The sequence below is a fragment of the Chinchilla lanigera genome, unplaced genomic scaffold (assembly GCF_000276665.1).
Source record: "Chinchilla lanigera isolate Chin_1 unplaced genomic scaffold, ChiLan1.0 scaffold00019, whole genome shotgun sequence".
NCBI classification, from domain to species: Eukaryota; Metazoa; Chordata; class Mammalia; order Rodentia; family Chinchillidae; genus Chinchilla; species Chinchilla lanigera.
Window position 1 is genome coordinate 22,621,717 of NW_004955420.1, and position 19,631 is coordinate 22,641,347.

General features: G+C 36.2%; 1 protein-coding gene across 2 annotated transcripts in view; it reads right to left on the reverse strand.

The window, feature by feature from the left end:
• Nucleotides 1-19,631, reverse strand: part of Vps8 (vacuolar protein sorting 8 homolog (S. cerevisiae)) — a 211,019-nt gene that overhangs the window by 117,641 nt on the left and 73,747 nt on the right. For both annotated transcript variants that reach the window (XM_005383304.2, XM_013513539.1), the window contains 3 exons: nucleotides 12,260-12,482; nucleotides 9,056-9,145; nucleotides 6,214-6,265 (listed from right to left, as the gene is read on the reverse strand). In XM_005383304.2, the coding sequence (XP_005383361.1) occupies nucleotides 6,214-6,265; nucleotides 9,056-9,145; nucleotides 12,260-12,482 (365 nt within the window). The remainder of the gene's footprint in view (nucleotides 1-6,213; nucleotides 6,266-9,055; nucleotides 9,146-12,259; nucleotides 12,483-19,631) is intronic.

Below are 19,631 nucleotides of genomic sequence, written 5' to 3' on the forward strand. Positions count from 1 at the left end.
TAATTTTCCCCTCTGTGGCTTTTCCCTATGGGTAAAAATACTTTATATTGCACACAGTAGAGAAAGTTGGAAAAACACAACTGGAAAAACCCCTCGTCTTTTTGGTCTCAGGGAAAGTAAAATCAAGAAACTAGGAATGGAAGAGAATGAAGGAATCCTGAAAGGGAAATAGTCTAAGAGGGGAATCCTCAAATGGTCTGCCTACCATGCAGGACTCTAAGCAACTTGGCCAAAGACAAAAGATCAGAACCAAGAACTGCGTTCTGTGCCTGAAGATTTGGAACATGGGGTGCAGCAGACAGGCCCCACCCTGCCAAGGAGTGGGGATGACAGGGAATTGTCCGTGTAAATTACCATCACTGTGGTTCTGAGCCTGAGACATAGAACAGCTTGTGTGGCAAGCACAGCAGAACTGGGGACTCATGGGGAAAAAGCACCAACTTTCTGGCTAGAGGAACTAAAAAATAGAAGCTAGGAAACATGAACAATTACAAGAGAGAGGGGCTCTTGTGAAGAAAGGGGCAGAGGAGATCCACAAACCATCTGCCCTGATCACTAATCAACCCCTGGATCACACCTGTGGATCAGAATCAAAGCAGACCAGCTAAAGACAAATGAGCTGACAAGAGACTGGGGCTGCCACATGGGAAACAGTCTGCAATTTAAGTCTAGCCAAGAGTACCTGATAGAGAGAAAAAACCACCCAGTGGAGAAAAGTAATAGAATTCTGAATTTCCACAGTGCAATGCATAATAGCAGAATACAATCCAAAACTGACAACGATCAGAGGCCCTTTACAGACAAAGGGCAAACTCTTGAGCCCTTAATCTTTTACTCATTAAAAACACAATTTGTGTTTTCTTCTGAGACAATGAAGGACTTAAAAGTAGTTGTTGCTAAAACAGATGCCCAACAAATAACTAAGAAAAAAGCTGACCTTCATTTTGTGAAACTCTGGGTCAAAACCCTTCTCAGCTCTGCATGTAGGCATGTTAGTCATTTAGGGAGTGTCTGTCTAAAGTTGGCAGAACAAAGTTTATTAGCCCTAAATTTACCTAGCTTGTCTCATGTCCCTTCAAGATGAAGAGCACCACGATATGAGTAACTAAAGTTATTTTCAAAATCAAAGGGACATCTGACTACCAGCCTTTACAGCACTGAGATCTACACCTTTCCCTCTTTGAAGGACACCTAAAACTCTTCATTGTCCTAAACTGGTAGTCACAGGAAACGCAGAGCCTCACATGAGCCTCACTGACGTTGCTACAAAAATAGTCATTTCATGGGAACGGAACCATCCGAGCTGTGAGGACTCCTCCAGGGCTGGGGAACCAGGACTGAGATAATAATCAGCTCATTCCCAGCCCTGTGCAGGACTCCATAAGACTGGTTGGTCCCTTTTTGTTAATGGAAGGTCTGAATGTCATCATCAAGCTAGAGTCCTTCACTTATCTTCTCTCTCACTTTCTAATTAAATCTTTAGCCTATAAATTCATACTATCACTCTAGTTTAATTTTCATTATCACTAAAGCAAGGACCTATGCTAGCTGGTGAAATTTCCCTGCATATGAAGAACAAAAAAAAATGAAGATATCTTCCTAAGAAGAAAGAAAACTGATCAAGTCCAATCCTGGAATGAACAAAATGTTAGAATAAATAGACTTCAAAAAAATTATTACAAGCATCCGCAAGGAAATAAGACATGTTTTAATGCATGAAAATTTCAACAGATAAGAGTTCCAGCAAAGAAACAGAACCAATAAAAAAAGTACTGGCTAAAGATTGTAATTGTTGAAAATAAAAAATTCACTGGGTGGATTTAACAGCTGTGTTGATATGAAAGGGGAAAGCACATGTGAATCTGAAGGTAGGGTAGAAGAAACTATACAACATGGAGAAGAGAGGGCAGGGAGCCCAAAAGAACCAAAAATAAGTGCTTCGGGGTTTAGCTAACTGTTTGCCTAGCATGCGCAAGGTCCTGGGTTTGAACTCTAGCACCACAAACAAAACAAAACACAAAATCTAACGAGGCAGACCCTAAAATGGTGAAACAAAGTCCTCCAAAAATCTGTTCCTCCATGAAAGCAATGAAAACACTGGCAAAAATTGGCAAAATCAACTCTTACAAAACTCTTGAAAAACTTAAGATTTGCCATAATCTGAGGAATGTGTTTATTCAAGAAAAATGCCTAAATCTCAGTCAGAACAGTGGGCTTTGCAGCAGTTTTTATCTACCATCTCCTGTCCACAGCTCCATGATGGCTGTTAAAACCAGAAGCCTTAGCTGCGGGGTGGGGTGCACATCTATAATCTCAGCATTCAGGAGGCAGAGACAGGAAGATCACTGTGAGTTTGAGTGAGCCTGGGCTACACAGTGAGTTCAGGACCAGCCTGAACTACAAAGTGAGTGCCTGCCTCAAAAGAAAACAAAACAAAATATTCCATTAGTCTCTCAACATCAAGAGCTATGAAAGCCAGCAATCTGGCATCCACTTGAGGGGAAGAATGGGTTTAGGGCTCCAAACTGCCCCATCCTTGGAGCAGTGTTTATCGGGCAGCTTGCTTAAAAGCTCCTTTCTTCAGAAAATTATCTGACAAAACAAAGGGCAAAATACTCAGTAGAGAAAAATAACAGAAACCAAAATGTTCCTGTCATCCCTGTTCTGATTCAGGAGCCACTCCAGCGGAACAGCACTGTACCTGGGTCATTTGTAAGAACAAACAGTACTACTGTTTAATACTTAAGATGATGTGAACAACTGGGAATAGTAAAAGGCCCTCCAAAAAACTTAGAAGGATAAACCAAAGAATGGGTCTGCAGGGGATTCTGAAAAGCTCCGACACATAGCATTCCTTAATTCTAGAAGGACTTGTACATGTGCAGGGCTGTGCACATAGCCATGGAAGGGCAGAAATGGCCCTAGTCTGTAACCTATGGCTTATTTTGAGGCTTTGCCCAAGCAGGAAAAGAAGGCTAAGGTAAAATTAGCCTGCCAGAAACTGAAAATTCCAAAATAAAAGTAAGCAAGAACGGGATCTCCAGCTTCATGTTTTAGCATGTGATCCGTCTGGCATGTCATGAGGGTCTCACCGGAGCAGAGGAAAAGCCAGTACAAAGCTCTTGAAACTCCAGAACTAAGGAATCACAGAGTATAGTGGTAATTACTAGATCAAATGTGGGTGCAAAGAGTTCCTACATAAAACAAGTCGCATCGACTCCTATCATGGCTCAGACTGACTCTTAAATCCTGCAAAGAAAATAATAACTGGGACCATGGATCGTATTTCAGGAAGTGCTACAGGACAATTTATAAAAAAGGACAGAGTACACTTATGGAAGAGCTGACAGAGCAAACAATAATCAGAAAAGTAGTATCAGTCCTTGGTTATTCTGAATGAATTGAGAAGAGGGAAGAGTACTCATGATGGGGTGACCATTGTTTATGCTAAAGCCAAGTGTCTTATTAAAGACGTGAAATCACAGACCATGTTCATCACCCATTACCCATCCCCTGATTGGTTAACTTAAAAAAATTACTCAGAACAGGTAGGAGATTACCATGTAAGATTCTTGGTCAAGGAGGATGAAACTGAACAGGTCTAAGCAAAGAACACTCAGTCCTGATTTTGTTGCTTTTCTTTAACAAATAAACAGAGGAACTGCAGCAAAGAGTCACAGATTAAATGTTCCTAAACTAGCAGATGTTCCTAGAAAAATTTTAAAGAAAACAGCTTACAAGTCAAAAAAACTTAAAGAACTTGTAAATAGGAAAGGCTACTTTGCAAAGTTATGGATGAAAAATAATGTAAAAGACCTGTGAAAATAGACAGATGAGTTTGAAGCGGAAGTACAGATGTTTCTTCCTGACTGGAATAAAGTTCACATTTTTGAACAAAGAGAATTAAAAATACCAATTATATAAAATAATGCTCCAGTAATATCCATATCTGTGAGATAAAAACATAAAATTATGTCCACAGTGTATTCCTTTTTTTTTTGGTTTTTCTCCGGTACCGGGAACCAAACTCACGACCTTGCACTTGCCAGGCAGGCACTTTGCCGCTGAGCTAAATCCCCAGCCCCCTTACAGTGTATTCCTAATGGAAGCAGAGTAGCCTCTTGTTGAGGTAAGAAAGAAGAAATAAAAGTAGGCAGAAAAGCAAAGAGGAAACTGTAGCAATGAGGAAACTCTAAAGTATGATCAAAATCATCCAAGGTTATCCATACCTGTCCTCTATATACTTATTCCTCAGGCTGTGACCAGGCATTCCAGAAACTCAAACTCAGCTTGTCCCCTTCTCACCTACTACTCTTACTAGCTGGGCAGAAAACTTACAAAGGCAGATCGGCCAAACTCTAATTCCCTCAATACTGAAGAGAGGATTTGTAACAAGGATCCAGAGCAGTGATAGCAGGTGAACCTTTTACAGCTTTCAATGATACAAATACCCCACTGTGACATGTGTGCCATAGGTTTGCCATCACTGACCCAGAGGCTGGGCCTGCAGATGCCCAATGAGTAACTAAAAGCAGCACGAAGATTGTTATTTCTGCTTTCAATTTTTTCTCTCCTTTATTACTTTAAAACTTTGGGTTAGATTCCTGCTCAGCTCTGCATACAGGCATGTTAATCACTTACAGAGTATCTACATTACAAGGTTTATTAGCCCTAAATTTACATCCCCTTTCAAGACTGATGACATCAAGATAAAAGTAACTAACTTTCAGGATTTGCAGGGACATTCAGTTGCCAGCTTTGATGTCCAATTCCAAACCCCTAGAGCATGCCTAGAAATTGTCCTAAAACTACGATCATCTTGGATTCCAGGAAAAGCCTCTCAGACAACCCTATGATGAGTTACCTCCCCAAGTGGGAGCAATTACCTCATGACAGAAACTGAGGCTTCTCCCCACCCCCAGAATAAGAACAGTCATCTCATGGGAATCAAATTGCCCCTCAATTTATAAGGATTTCTCCAGAGCTATGAAATCAGAACTGAGATAACAATCAACCAGACTCTGGTCCACTCTAACAAGTACAAAAAAGCTGCCCTTGTTCTTTTGTGTGTGGGCCAGTCCAAACCTCTTCATCAGAGGGTGCTGCACTCCAGCTGCTCAAGCTAGTCCTTTCCCATCCTCCCTTACTTTCTAACTACCTAATAAACCTGCCTATGCCTCACACTGATACATTCTGAAATGCTTCTCTGTGACAGAGTCAATGAACCTACTCTGTGGGTTGAGCTGAGGTCTCCATCTCCTCTCTGGGGAATCCACTTTGGATCCCATCCAATAACATTTGTGAAGAATGTCTTTCATGTTCTGCCTTTCTGACTTTTCAAAGTGTAAATGCTTTTTAATATTCCAATACGTAATTAGAAAATTTCACAGACAATGTGTTTCCCATAAAATCAAAACCTTCTACATTAGAATGCATTCATGAATGTTTGGAGAGTGTTATAAAAAAGTAATTAATATTTTTGTTCCAGCTCAGATATGTGGCAACTGGGTGAATCTGGAAGGAATCTACCTTTGAATATGAATTAAAATAATTTTATAATGTCACCAGTTTATTAATTATGAACACACGAATTTTTATAATAAATATTGTCATTGTTTTAAGAAGTATAAGACTGCTGGATAAAATTAGTTGTCATTCATTTAAGTGTTAAATATTTAACAAATACTTGCTACAAAAAATTAAGCAAGAACTGACAGAACTCAAGTAGAAGAAAACTCAAAAATAGTATTTGAAGGCTTCAATATCACATTTTTCAATAATAGATCAGGCAATTAGTAGGAGATAAACAGAAAATAGAAGACCTGAATAAAACTCCACACCAACTAGGTCTTGCAGACATCTATAGAACATTCCACTAAACAACAGAACACATTCAACACATTATTCTCAAGTGCACGTGAAACATTCTCCAGAAGAGACTATATATGTATTAAGCCATAAAATGAGTCTCAATAAGTTAAAAAAGACAGAAAACATAAAAATCATATTCTCTGACTAAAGCAGAATGAAATTAGAAATCATTTCTAATTCAAAGTACAAGAAAATATAGTTCTTTTTATGGTTTGATTGTGGTGATGGTTACATGAAAATATATGATTACTGAAATTCATACTGCATATATATAACTGATAGCTTGTATAGCATTTAAATAATACAAAAAGAAGAAAAAATTAAGGCTTAGAAAAGCAATACCTGTTAGCGTTTTTCCTGCATTCAGAGGAGGAGCAATGACTTTGAAAAGTTTCTGCATTAAAATTAATAGAAAAAACAATCACCATTTTAAAAGATAATCAGGAATCGTTATTAATTACCTTTCAGGGATGGAATCAGTCATGCTTGCTGTTGAGATTAAATATAAAAACTTACTGTGTACATGAACTGTTTAGCAGGATCACTAAGGAAAAAAATCAATGTCAGATTCTTCACTGTAAGAAACCATTTAATACAAACCAGTTACACTAAAGTTTATGTTGAAATTATAATTTCTGATATAAAGTGCCTTGGGTTCATGAAAGAGCCTTATTCTTTAAAAAATAGTAAGAAAATGAAGGGATTAACATCTCACCAAAGTAGATATGGAGATTACTTTAAACTGAAAACATCTAGTAATTAGCAGCCACAGAGAGAAAGATTATCCAAACTTGAGCAAAGCTTCCCCAAAAATATGCCTGCCAAAAACATTCTCCCCGCCCTACCTGGGCATTTCCTCTTTGGGAGACTACTGACCCCTCAGCACTATGCAGTACAAATTCAGCTGTCCCTTAGTATCAAAAAGGTCCAAAGAGCTAGGCATATACCTGCAGTCCCAGCTAATTGAAAGGCTGAAGCAGGAAGATTGCTTGAGCCCAGGAGCTTGGGGGCAGTCTGGGCAACATAATGAGAATTCTCATTTCAAAATAAAATAATCCCCAAAAGACTTCCTTTCTCACTGAAGTCCCAACTCTGCCTTCTCCCTTTTGTTTGCTAAATTGTTAGTATTTTACATTCACTTGGGCTATTCAGCAGAGATACTGATTACATAGTGTTCTCACATACATGTGGACAAACCTTTTTTCCTATTATTCTGTATATTACAGTCCCTCCCCACTCCCAATTTCTTATCGTCCCTCACTATTGGGACTTAAGTTGGCAGCAGAAGCAGCCAAACCTGAACCAAGCAAAGATTTCAGAGGCTACGCAGTCATGTCAAATGTCATGACACACTTTTACTCTGAAAAATCTAGAGTATCTCAAAAGATAGGATACCTCCTCCTAAAACAGACCTCTTTAAGTACTAAAACAGCTTAACTTTAAACACTGAAAAGTGATTTCCTCATAGGCACAGAATCAGAAAAGAGGAACCACAGGATACACCTAACCTCCCACTGCTAAAATTTCCAAATCACTGTTTCATAATAAATGCCAAGTTCCTGATGAAAGCCATTAAACTTGAAAACTACTCTGAACACAAAACAAAGCAATCTCAATAGCCCAGTGTTCCATTTGAGATGTACAAATATACACGTAAACCAGACTGTGAGGAATAAAAATAACCACACACACAAAAAATCCAAAAGCAACAAAATCCAGCAATCACATTTGTTAATGTAGAACATATCAAATTAGAATCTGCTTTGAGGGGGTTATTTTGAGAAAACTAAAAACTAAATTAATTTTTCTTAATTGTGGTTTAGTATCATGGCATTGAGAACATTTTTGCATGTAGGGAAGAACTGGACTTCACTGAGGAGGAGGCAGCTTGAAAGCGTTAAGGGAAGTAATACTTTTCATACAGATAATGAAGGTCAAATCCAAGAGAAAAAAGAAGTGACACTAATTTCAGACACTGACCAAGAAAAGGGAGGTGCAACTAAAATTGAAGAGTGATGAGTTAGAGATACTCACCCTACTAATGTGCTTAAAAAAGACTGAATTTGAGAGAATGACTGCTAACTTAATAATATCAGAATGGCATTAAATAATATCTGAATGGCATTAAATCTGCAAAAAAAATTGACCAGATGACTTTAGCGCATGCCTGGCTCTTTTGAGATACACTAAAGCAGTGCCCAGCTCACTGCTTTACATGTATTTACAGCCCCACTATCCACAATTCTATCCTCAATTTAAAGCAAACAATAAATGGATAAAATAAAAGCTTAATGGTTTTTGGACTCTCTAGGTAAGGAAAATAAAAAATTATCATAAATGCTATAAACTTCCAAATTTGGAAAAGCAACACATTAGCAATTAAGAAGTAATGACCTGTAATTTTCAGGACTCTCTCTCAGAAGCATATACATGCAAAATAGCATGACCCAGCACATTTATTATATATAATAATTACATAAAATAAATGTCATACCTTTGGAAAAATTACAATGGCATAAAAAAATTATGTGAAGAAAAAAGTCTAAAGAGCAAGCATTACTTTAAATTTTGTCTACTGCTCTCTTGGATTTAAACACCTACTTAGGGAGTAAGAAAGCAATACTAGAAAATAATGAAATTAAAGGCTACTTGGGCTGAGGGTGTAGCTCAGTGGTAGGTACAGCACGTGCTTAGCATGTGTAAAACCCCGAGTATAATTTCCAGCACCAAAAAATAAATAAATAAAAATAAAACCAAAAAATAAATACTAGTAAGTCCCAAGCTAAAATCAGTATAAGTCTATAATAGGAAGAAGAATAAGAGATGGGGAGGAGAAGAAAGGAATATAAAAAGAGTTAAGATGTGTTATGTACATCTATCAACTCCCCATGCTGAATGCAATCATTATATACTGCAAACATGTACTAATAAAAGTAAAATTTTTAAAAATGAGCATAACTCTAATAAATCAAGAAATTTTGAAATGATTGGATGAAAACAACCTATTCAAAGCAAATGAAGAATGAGGAAAAAGTTAATAGACAATATTAAATGTAAGTCTTAAATTAGAAAGTATCCTGAGCTGCGGATTTAGCTCAGCAGCACAGTGCCTGCCTGGCAAGCCCAAGGTCGTGAGTTCGATTCCCAGTACCAGAAAAAAAAAAAAAAAAGGAAGTATCCTTACCTCCATTGGACTAATGAATTCATTCATGCCTCTGTTATAGACATAAATCATAGCATCATATAGTCGATTTTCCCAACACATGAGAACTATCTGTAAAAAGGAAAAAATCATTGTTCTAATACAACTGAGTAAGTTTCACCAATTATTTTCCTTAAAGCTTTAAGAATGGAGAAGATCTTGAATTCTCTTCCCTAATTTGTCTTCCTCCTTCCCTGATAACTGAAATTTAACTACTTAAACCCAGTACCTGAGGAAGAGTTATCACAGATTCAATATTATTTTTAATAGTACAACAGCTACTTTTAAACACCCTCCAATGTCTAATTTTGTTTCTTCTCTTTCTCTTTTCATTATTCTACCAATATTTACAAAAAAACTAGAATCAGATCATCTCTTAGGCACCAGGGACAAAGTAATAGACAAATCCATTCCTAATCCATACACTTACACTTATGGAACTTATGTTCACCATGGATACCCACCAAAAGAAAGGAAGGGCACAAAACTTATGAGTTAAGATTTGGGGACGATAATCCACTACACAAATAATTCATTATTTACAAATATGATAAGCATTATAAAGAAACCTAACCTGGTCTACAGTATTCAGAGTCATCCCCAAGAGAAGAACATTTAAGCTAGGCCTAAAGGACAAATGCACATGAGCCAAAAGCAGAAGTGGAATCGGAGGAGTCTGCAGGCAGAAGACAGCAAGCATGAAGGACCTATAGTTGCAGGAAGATGGACAGAAATCAATTTGACAACATATCTAAGCAAAGGAAAAGCTCTGTCTTGCAGTATGAGATACTCATATACTCTGTTCCTATGAGAGCTACACGATACCATCAAATGACAAGAGTGCTGGAGGAGAAGAGTAGAGGTTGGCACAGGAGAACAGAAGGGAGTGACAATAGCACTAAGTAGAAAAATGGAAGTGAGGTGCCTTGTGAGAATCTTTCCTAGAGGAAGTCACGTGCTGGAACCTCCTCTTCTCTCTCTCCACTCCCTCTCCTCAGCCAGTGCCAGGAACAGGGGTCTCCTCACTAATGACTAACGCACTGAAGTTTCAGCCCACTTCTCCTCTGACCCCTCCAGCTACTTTTACGACATCTTCACGTGGATGTGAAGCAGCTATTTTCGTGTAAAATGGCAAAGCAAGACTCCTGATTTTGTCTCTCAGACCAATAACTGCCTCAGTCTTCCAATCTCCTTAAAGGAATCACTATCCCTGTTCTCAAGATAAAAAAAAACAAAACAAAACAAAAAAAAAAAAAACCCACTATGAATCACCTTTAAATTCTCTCATTCAAAAAAAATAAAAAATAAAAATAAATTCTCTCATTCCCATATGCCCATATCCTCCTACCCAATTCATCAGCAAATCAATTTTACCTCCAAAGCAAGCGAAGTCAGGCCAACTCTCTCCTCATTGTTATTATCCCTGGCACAGAATAATCCTGCTTAAATTTTAAGGATTTAATTGTACTTAGAATAAAATAGAAAAACGTGTACCTTGCCCTTTCATCAAGCTCCAGATCTGCTTGCCTTTCTTCTCTGACACCAATATTCAATGCAGATCCCTCCCTGCCTTATGTTGCTGTAGTTGTTTCACCTAAAAACTTTCTCTTCCAAGATCTTTGAACTGCTGATTCTTTCCTGCCATTCTGATTCCAAGACTCTATGTTACCTCCTTGGAAAGGTTTTCTATAACTAGCCAATCTAACATAGCTTCTCAGTCTTTATCACATTGTTGTTTCATTTTTAACAGAACACTTTCTTGGGGGGATATTTTCTGGTTTGTTTAGTATTCATCTGTTTACTGTCAAATTTTCCTGCTAAAATGTAAGGTCTATGAGAGGGCGAGCCCTGTTCCCCTCTGAGGCAGCTGCAGCATCCTCGGTCTGACACAGAAACACTCCCTAACACAATGAACAAACACTGTGGAAAAAGTACACAAAGTAAGGATTGAAAAATAGTATTCGATGCAGTGAAGAGAGTCCGCTGCTGACTCTAGTGAAAGTTATCAGGGTGTCAAAAAAATGAAAATAGCAACTCAGTCAATGTTTTTAAGAAATCTGGCTATGACTAAGACGAGTGAGCTGGGGCAGCCACCTGAAGGGAAAAGAGGATGGCTAGATATAGACAGATAATTTTTCTGAGGAGAAAAATTTTTAATTGTTGTTTTAACAAGAAAAAAAAATGACACAGTGTTGGAGGAAAGCAGAAAAATGTTGGAAATAACAATTTCTCCTATATATGACAGGTATATAAAGCTAGATTGATAACATAATTATTGGACTATTGTCAGACTGCAAAGACTATGCCAAATTATCCATATAATATGTATGCCTAAAAAAAGATGTGGCTTTACTTTATAAATTCACAGGCATTCATTAAGAGCTTCCAGAAAGAAAACATTAACCATTTTGCCAAGCTCCCCTCCCCTCTTTATGTGACTCTGCACACTTCAAAAAAACTTTTGGTCTAAATTTTTGTAAGTCACCTCTACTGACTCTTAACTCAAAAGGGCTTAGTACTTTTGCAGGAATATCACACTTATCAATAGGACTAATACGGAATTAAATAAACAGTGAAACATCTTAACATAGAGTGGATACCAACCCTCAATATGGAATGAAAATTTATTATGGGATCCTCAGATACACTGGAGACATATTATCAAATACTGGGCTGGCTGCTCAAGCTAAGAAATACTGTGCTGTAATTTGCCTCACCCCTGATCTCTGCATTTCAAAACTCAACTCTGGCCTTATATAGTAGCTCTTTTAAAAATGGCATCATTCTTTGAAGGCAACAATATTCTTTTATTCATGTGAAAGTAATCATTGCTGAAATTTGCCTGTTAGATGAAAACTGTGTTAGAGAACAAACTGATAAAGTATACATCGAGAAGCATTTATTAAGCGGTTAATAAATGTAAACTCTATACCAAGAGTTCTAGAGAATGCCAAAGAGATAGAAGACATGATCCCTAGCTTGTAGGCATTTATTATCTAGCATTCACTTAAGATACAGTACTAAGAAATACACTGACAAATACAAGTTCCCAAGACATCTTACCAAAAGTACTCAATAAATAACTGGACTATTCAGGAGGCAGCAGGAGGCCTGGTCACACAGGTAAAGATAGTCATAAAGGAGTAATATTTATTCTGTACAGTGGCAGACCTTCTATAAACTTACCTGCTGAATATCCAGGCTGGTGATATCCATATGGACAATGAGGGCTTCCACATTTTCCATCAACTTTTTATCTTGGAAATGAACAAGCAAGTCTTTCATTACTTGGGGTGTGATCCCTACCAATTTATCACTTAAAATATATGGTTCAAGGCACTCCAGAAACACTCCTTTGGCCACTGAATTCTCACTTAATTTATCATACATTTGACTAAATAAAAGATCCCTATAACAGAAAGAGAAAAAAATAATTTTAGGAACATTCCAAATATGCATTAAATTTGGTCGGCTAAGTAGGTCTCACTTTTTCCCTACTTCAATTTCTTCATGAATTTATTAAAAACAGTAACAATATGTGCATAGAGCTTTCTATTGTGAAACCCTTTTCACAGACATGGCATCTCAATCTTCCCAATATTTCTTTTATAAATAAGAGAAGTGAGAGAGCTGAGATTGCTTGCTGAAAAACACATAGTGAGCTTAATAGAGAAAAGCTGGGTCCAACCTCTGGCTAAATCCTGTGCTCAGTTTATTTACTATGGCACTCTGCTTCTTACCACAGTTCCACTGACACAAGAGCAGGTGAGGAGGGCAAACAAGATGAGGCAGGAAAAAAAGGACTGTTCATTATTTATGCCGTCCTCCTCCTTAGGATCTAAATACTGTATTCCTAGTGAGCTGCAGTAAGTTTCTTTATCTCACTCTAACCAACTTGCTTCCCCAAGGTACTGGGCAATGATTTTTTTTTTTTTTTTTTTTTTCTTTTTGAGACAAAGTCTCACTATGCAGTTCAGGCTAGCCTTGAGCTCACTTTGCAGCCCAGGCTGATCTTGAACTCACAACAATCCTCCTGCCTCAGCCTCCCAAGTGCTGGGATTACAGGTGTGCGCCACCATGCCTGGTTTTTTGGGCAATGATTATTGATAGGAGAAGGAAGAAACATTTTCATTTTTAAAATATATAACTAGAAATATTTTATTGCAGAAACGATTTTTTAAAAATTAATCTAAATACTTTATTTCCTATCCTTCCATAAACAATCCGTAAGTGATTTTAGTTATACTCAGCATAAACATTGTGAATTCTGTTTTCATTCAGCATTATATGATAAGCATGATTCTTCCATTATTTGGAAGTCTATAATTAAAAAACATACTTTTCATTTTCTTTATGGGGGTACATTATGACATTTGTGTACAGGCATATGGTGTATAATGGTCAGGTCACAGTAACTAGCATATCTATCACCTCATATAGGTATCATTTCTTGGTGTTTCCTGACTATTAGCTATTTTGAAATAAAGTATACAATTAGTGGTCAAACACAGTTGTTCTACTGAACTACAGAACATTAGAAGTTACTCCTCCAATCTAGCTACACTTGTATACACTGTAATCAACCTCTCTTCATCCTCCCTACTCCTCCTACCGTTTCCAAGCCTCTGGTAGCCACTACTTCACTCTCTCCTTCTATAAGATCAATTTTCCTTAGCTTCCACTTATACGCGAGAACATGCAGTGCTTTTCTGTGACCGATATTTCGCTTAGCATTTTGGGCTCATCCATGTCGTCACAAATTTGACAAAATTGTATTCTTTTATGGCTAAATAGTATTCCTGTGTGTGCGTGTGTGTGTGTATGTGTGTGTATCACGTTTTCTCTATCCAGTCATCTGCTGGTAGACGAAGTTGATTCTCTGTCTTGGTTATGGGGAATATGACTGTAGTAAATGTGGGAATGCACCTGTCTTTTCAACACAGATTTCCTTTCCTTTGGACATGTACCCAGTAGTGGAACTGATGGATCATATGGTAGTTCTAGTTCTAAATTTTGAGTACTTATACTGTTTTACATTTTGGTTGTACTACTTTATATTCCCACCTAGTGTGTATAAGAGTTTCCCTCTCTCTGCAGCTACTTATTCTTTAAAGTTATCATTTTTTGTCTAATGTATAATGTTTCAATATTATGAGACATCAAGATTTGCTTAACTATTCCTGTGGTGTTGGATATGTCACGTATTTCCACTATTTTGAATGATGTCACAATGAACATCTATATACACACTCTTTCCCATTTTGAGGTCTTTTTTTCCCCTGACAATTTAATAAGTATAAATTAAATAATATCACTGTTTTAAATTTTTTGATAAGAGGCAAAATGGAATATTTTCCATTGTATCCAAATTGTATTGTCTTCTATCATTCACTTATTCACTCATTCTGCTTTTTAATACAAAAACTATGCTAATTACATTTACCAGTAAGGATCCATGATTTATTTTATCTAAATATACTTTATATGTATCAAGTCAACTGTGGAAAATGGCAGATGGCTTACCACATGACAAGTTCCATAAGATGAAGGAAGCCCTTGAGAGGAGTGGGATGGAGTTTTGCCTCATGTAAATGCTGGGACAAATGGGAAACAGTCTGGCTGTGACTACACCAGAATCACATGCTACCTTTCAATAAACAGCATTTGCAATATCCTGGGGTAAAATCTATATTTTTTTCTCAAATGTAATTTTTCCATCATTTTCCCCCTGGCTTCACATTTATCAGAGTATTTTTCATGTTAGTTTCATTTTAATCAATAGTTCATCACATTATTTGTAATTACCAATTACTACCCACGCAAAAAAACCTGAGATTAATGAAGTTTTATTATAAGAAGGAGTCAGAGTAACAAAATAACTCTAATGAATTCACAGAAAATGTCATATCGGCGCGTCCTTGTACTGCGCAATGTACTGTTAAGAACAACACGCTAAGAAAGATAATCACATATTTTAGTTCACTACAAAAAGCCTTAGGAAAGAGAATTAAAGGAAGCTAAAAATTCAGTAATAGAGTACAAAAGTTGACAGAAAAGGCACTCTTGTGACAAAAAGCATGATGCAATGTTGGTGAGATTAATGAGAAGACTACACATTTCCTTCCTAACCAATTAGAGGTTATAACAAAGAAATAAGAAAAATAAGACTCAGCAACTCCAACCTGTACCTCTACCTCAAAATAAAAATGAAACAAAATCCCAAGACATGGTCTCATCATTCCTGGAGAGTATTTATTAGGATAGCAGAAGAGTAGGGAGAGAGAAAAGTACACACAAAAATAGTTTCTAGCTCTTACATTTCCTTCTATATTTAGGCATTATTCTTTTCTAGGGTGCTGGTGTTTCTTAGAAGGGCCGACTTCAACCTTACTATTTACCATTTCAAGTTTAGCCTCCTCTAGCCAGTATAACAGATAAGCCATCATGAATAATAGAAAGCCATCGAAGATCTTTCTACAAACTTCCTTTGACTAATACTCACAGTAAATGTAATTTCTGGAGTTTATTGAGTTTATCATTTAAACTTCAAATAGAGAAAAATGGTTAAATTCATTTTCTATATTATCAATTTTATAATTTTTAAAAGGTGAAGAATGGCTTTGATTACGAGATAATTACAAATTCAGAGACTATTTAAAGGGAGCTGGGGCACCATCAATCAGAACACTTGCCAATGTATACTATATATACAGCCAGAATCAAGTGAGTTAAGTCCCAGAAAATATAAGTGAGGTCTAATAAATTCAGAGTTAACTTGGGCTGGTCTCCTTACTTATAAAAGTAAAAACAAATTGGCTATGATGGTGCGTAACTGTAATCCCAGTACTCTGAGAGGCTGAGGCAAGAAGGTCAAAAGTTTAAGCTCAGCATGGGCAACTTAGTGACTTAGTGAGACCCTCTCTCAAAAATTTAAAATGGGGAAGGCTGGAAACAAAGCTAAATGTGAAGGGTCCACCTCTCAGTACTAAAACACACACACACACACACACACACACACACACATATACAAGTTCAATGGACTTTAAGAAATTATGTTCAAAATTCAAGCTTTGATCTGTGATTTGAATTAGTTTGTAAAAAACATATTCTTTAGAAAAGCAAGGGTTACCTGTAGTGATGGATGCAGAATTCTTACTGTACTAAAAACTAGTGAATGTTATACTTTAAAGGGGTAAATCTTACAGTACATGAATTATATCTGTATAGCTGACATAAAATCAAAGGTACCCTTCCCCTGAATTTTGATATTTAAGATTTTAGCATTCAGTTATCAAGAAAATGGTGATACAACACATCAAATTCCTTAAATATGTCTCATAATTAAGATCTTTGTTTGTCAAAGAGTAATCCTATTGTTGAGTGATACAACTGAATAAATACCCTGTGTATCAAATGATCACTCAGGTTCATTTTAGATTTAACAGAAATATTTTTGGTCCAAATTCCTACATAACTCAAGTCATTTGAAAGATGGCTTCTTAATAGCTTTGGCTATTGCTTACAGTGATATATGTAACTGTGGTCAGAATCACCTACATAGAACACCTACTTATTTTCACTTTATAACAGTTTTATTGAGATATAAATCACATATAATATTTTTAAATAATGTTCAAAATTATGATTATGGCTCCCATAAACTCTGGACCTATTTTCAATATAAAACTGACATTATGGCTATATAGTGTGTGTGCATATACATACAAAGGCACATATGTGTGTTGTGTGTGTGTACCAGTACTTTACATATATATGCATAGGTATATATAGAAAGAGGCAAAATGACAAACCATTAAAAGTCCTACAAAAAGCCTTGATACATTTTATATCTTTTGTCTAATACTGAAAAAAAATACCCAACCAGATTGGAATTATGGAATAAAGATCATGAAAATAAATTATAAATCTTCACAATCAGAATTCTTGTCATTCCCATATTAATTCACAAAAAGATGTCGGTCAGTGTGCTCTACAAGAGAAAAATAAATGTGATTCCTGACTTTAGCTGGGCACAGTGATGGATACCTGTGATCCTAACAACCTAGGGAGCTGATCATTTTTAACTTTACAATCTATGGAAACTCTAATATAAAAACTATAAAAACTCTACCATTTAAGAATGGTTACACTGAACTAATTAATTAAACGTAAAATTTTTACATCTAATATAAATCTGTAATAACTGTATCTTCGGATGGAAGAGAACTAAAGAATGGCCCAGACACAAAGAACCAAAGTTGATCTGTTCTACCCTTCCTCCTGAGCTCAGGCCCCTCTATTTAGGGTGTTAACATTCTGATGAAAAAGAAAAAGCCAGCTTGATGAGGAGCAAGTACAAAAACTCAAATCTAGAACAAAAGAAGAAATATCTGACCCAATTCTTAGTTTCACTGATCCAAATTTTCTTGCACTGATGCTGCCTAACCCTTTTGGTTTCACTAGAACCCAAAAAGTAGACGTGGGGGAAGAGACTAGAAGGTAAAGAGAAAGAACAAACATTCGGAACTTTTCCAGATCTAGTCTAGCAAAAGACAAGAAGTTTTCACTATCTTTACTATGGTCCATGGAAAAGGTGGGAAGAAATACGAAAAAGACCAGACAAGCTGGACAAAGGGCCCTTGCAGTCTCTCTTCCCTAGGAGGTCGGGAACAGACTATGGCCGCTGGTATTTCTCTCTCAGATCTCCAATAAGAAATATTCCATTTGTTTCTGGCACATCCCAGAAGAAAACATTCTAAAGAGTCAGGAAAAATTAAAGGAAAGAAGTTGATTAAAACAAAGAAGAAATAAACATATTCTAATTTGGTGAAAATCTAGGTAAGATTTTACCTTCTGTAATATGTGCTACGATTTAATGTAGAAACTACTGCACTCTCAGTTAGTCAGGTTAAATCAAGTTGGGAAATATTTGCTTTTTCAAGTCATGCAGAAGAAATGCTTATACCTAGAATATACTTGGGAATACCACAAAATACTTCTGAAAGAAGGTATTTTTTTCTTTTACTCTATATTAACCTTCATTTTACAACTGTTAGAGCCATTTTGACTTTATGCCACTGTAGAGCATTCAAATATTCAAGATAATGATCACAAGTCACCCTACAAATCAGATTTAGTTAATTCAGCCATCAAGTACTGAACAGCTACTTTGTGCCAACTACCATTCTAGGTAGAAGTAATCCATTTTATTTAGAGTAAAATATATCTTATTTTGAATAAAATTTAGTCTTTTAGGTACTTCATTTCATCATAATTCATCATAAGTATCTCAATTTGTAGATTTGAGGTGATTGCAGATTTGAGTGGATTGCAGTACTTATTAGTATTAGGAACATTTGTTTATCTCCATTTCCTTATCTGTAAATGAGGACATTTCCCCTCTTAATTATAAGGATTAAATGAAATAAAATATATATAAAATTGGTCCATAAACTATTAAGGATGTTTTTAAAAATATAAAATAAATAACAAGAAAGTGAACGTGAAAAGTAGGGTACAGAGAATATCAGGTTAAGAAAAGATAGGTTATCATGGCCTTGCGTTCTGAAAGGCTACGATTAGCTTACTCAGTTCATCACCCGTCAGCTCAATGTCAACTGGATGCTCCAAGTTGCAATGGTACTTTTGGCCCTATCACCTTAAAGAAACTTCTCCCTTAGGTCCTTATAAACACTGCAATATACTGTATAATACAACATTCTCAACAACATCCCTACCATAAACACAATATATTTCACTAATTATATATAACCTGATACTTAAAATGCTAGAATAAATTTCAGCCCAAGTAAGCAGAAAGATTACTAACTGCAACTTACTCAAAGGTCTGACACAGCAAGTAACTGCCCTGCTGATAACCTTCACTGATATTTTCAAAGTCTGATCCAACCTTTTAGGAATCTGGCTGCTGAAATATATATAAATTCATGCGTCAAGGCAGTACTATATGGATTTTAGGGGTATCTGCATTATATCTTCACATTGGTTCTCTACCACTTAGTCATATGAGGTCAGGAGCTAGACTCCTGTGTTTGAATCTTACCTCTGCTACCCAAAAGTTATGGGAGTAAGTTTTTGATTGATCACTTTATACTCCAGAATCCAAATTATAAATAAACAGCAAAATAAAAGATAAATAATAGGAAGTAGGGACAGTGATCTTTCTCAAATGGGAAGGGGATCAAGAGATGAAGGGAGAGAGAAAGAAAGGGAATGAAAAGGGATGCAAAAGGGAATTAAGTTAAGATGTGTTATATGCACGTACCAACTGGCACACAAGGAATGTAAACATTATGTACTGCAACACATACTAATAAAGCTTAAAATAAAATAGGGACTAAAAGTACCTATCTCATTATTATAAAAATCAGACAAATCACTGCAAAAATTAGATAAATGAATATGTAAAAGACTTAGTGTTTTAAATATTATGTGTGAAAAATTGAATTCGTACATGTTCCTTAATTTATACAGTTACTATTTTTTTTTTTTTTTTTTTTTTTTTTCATTCAGCAACGTTTATTAAGCACATAATACA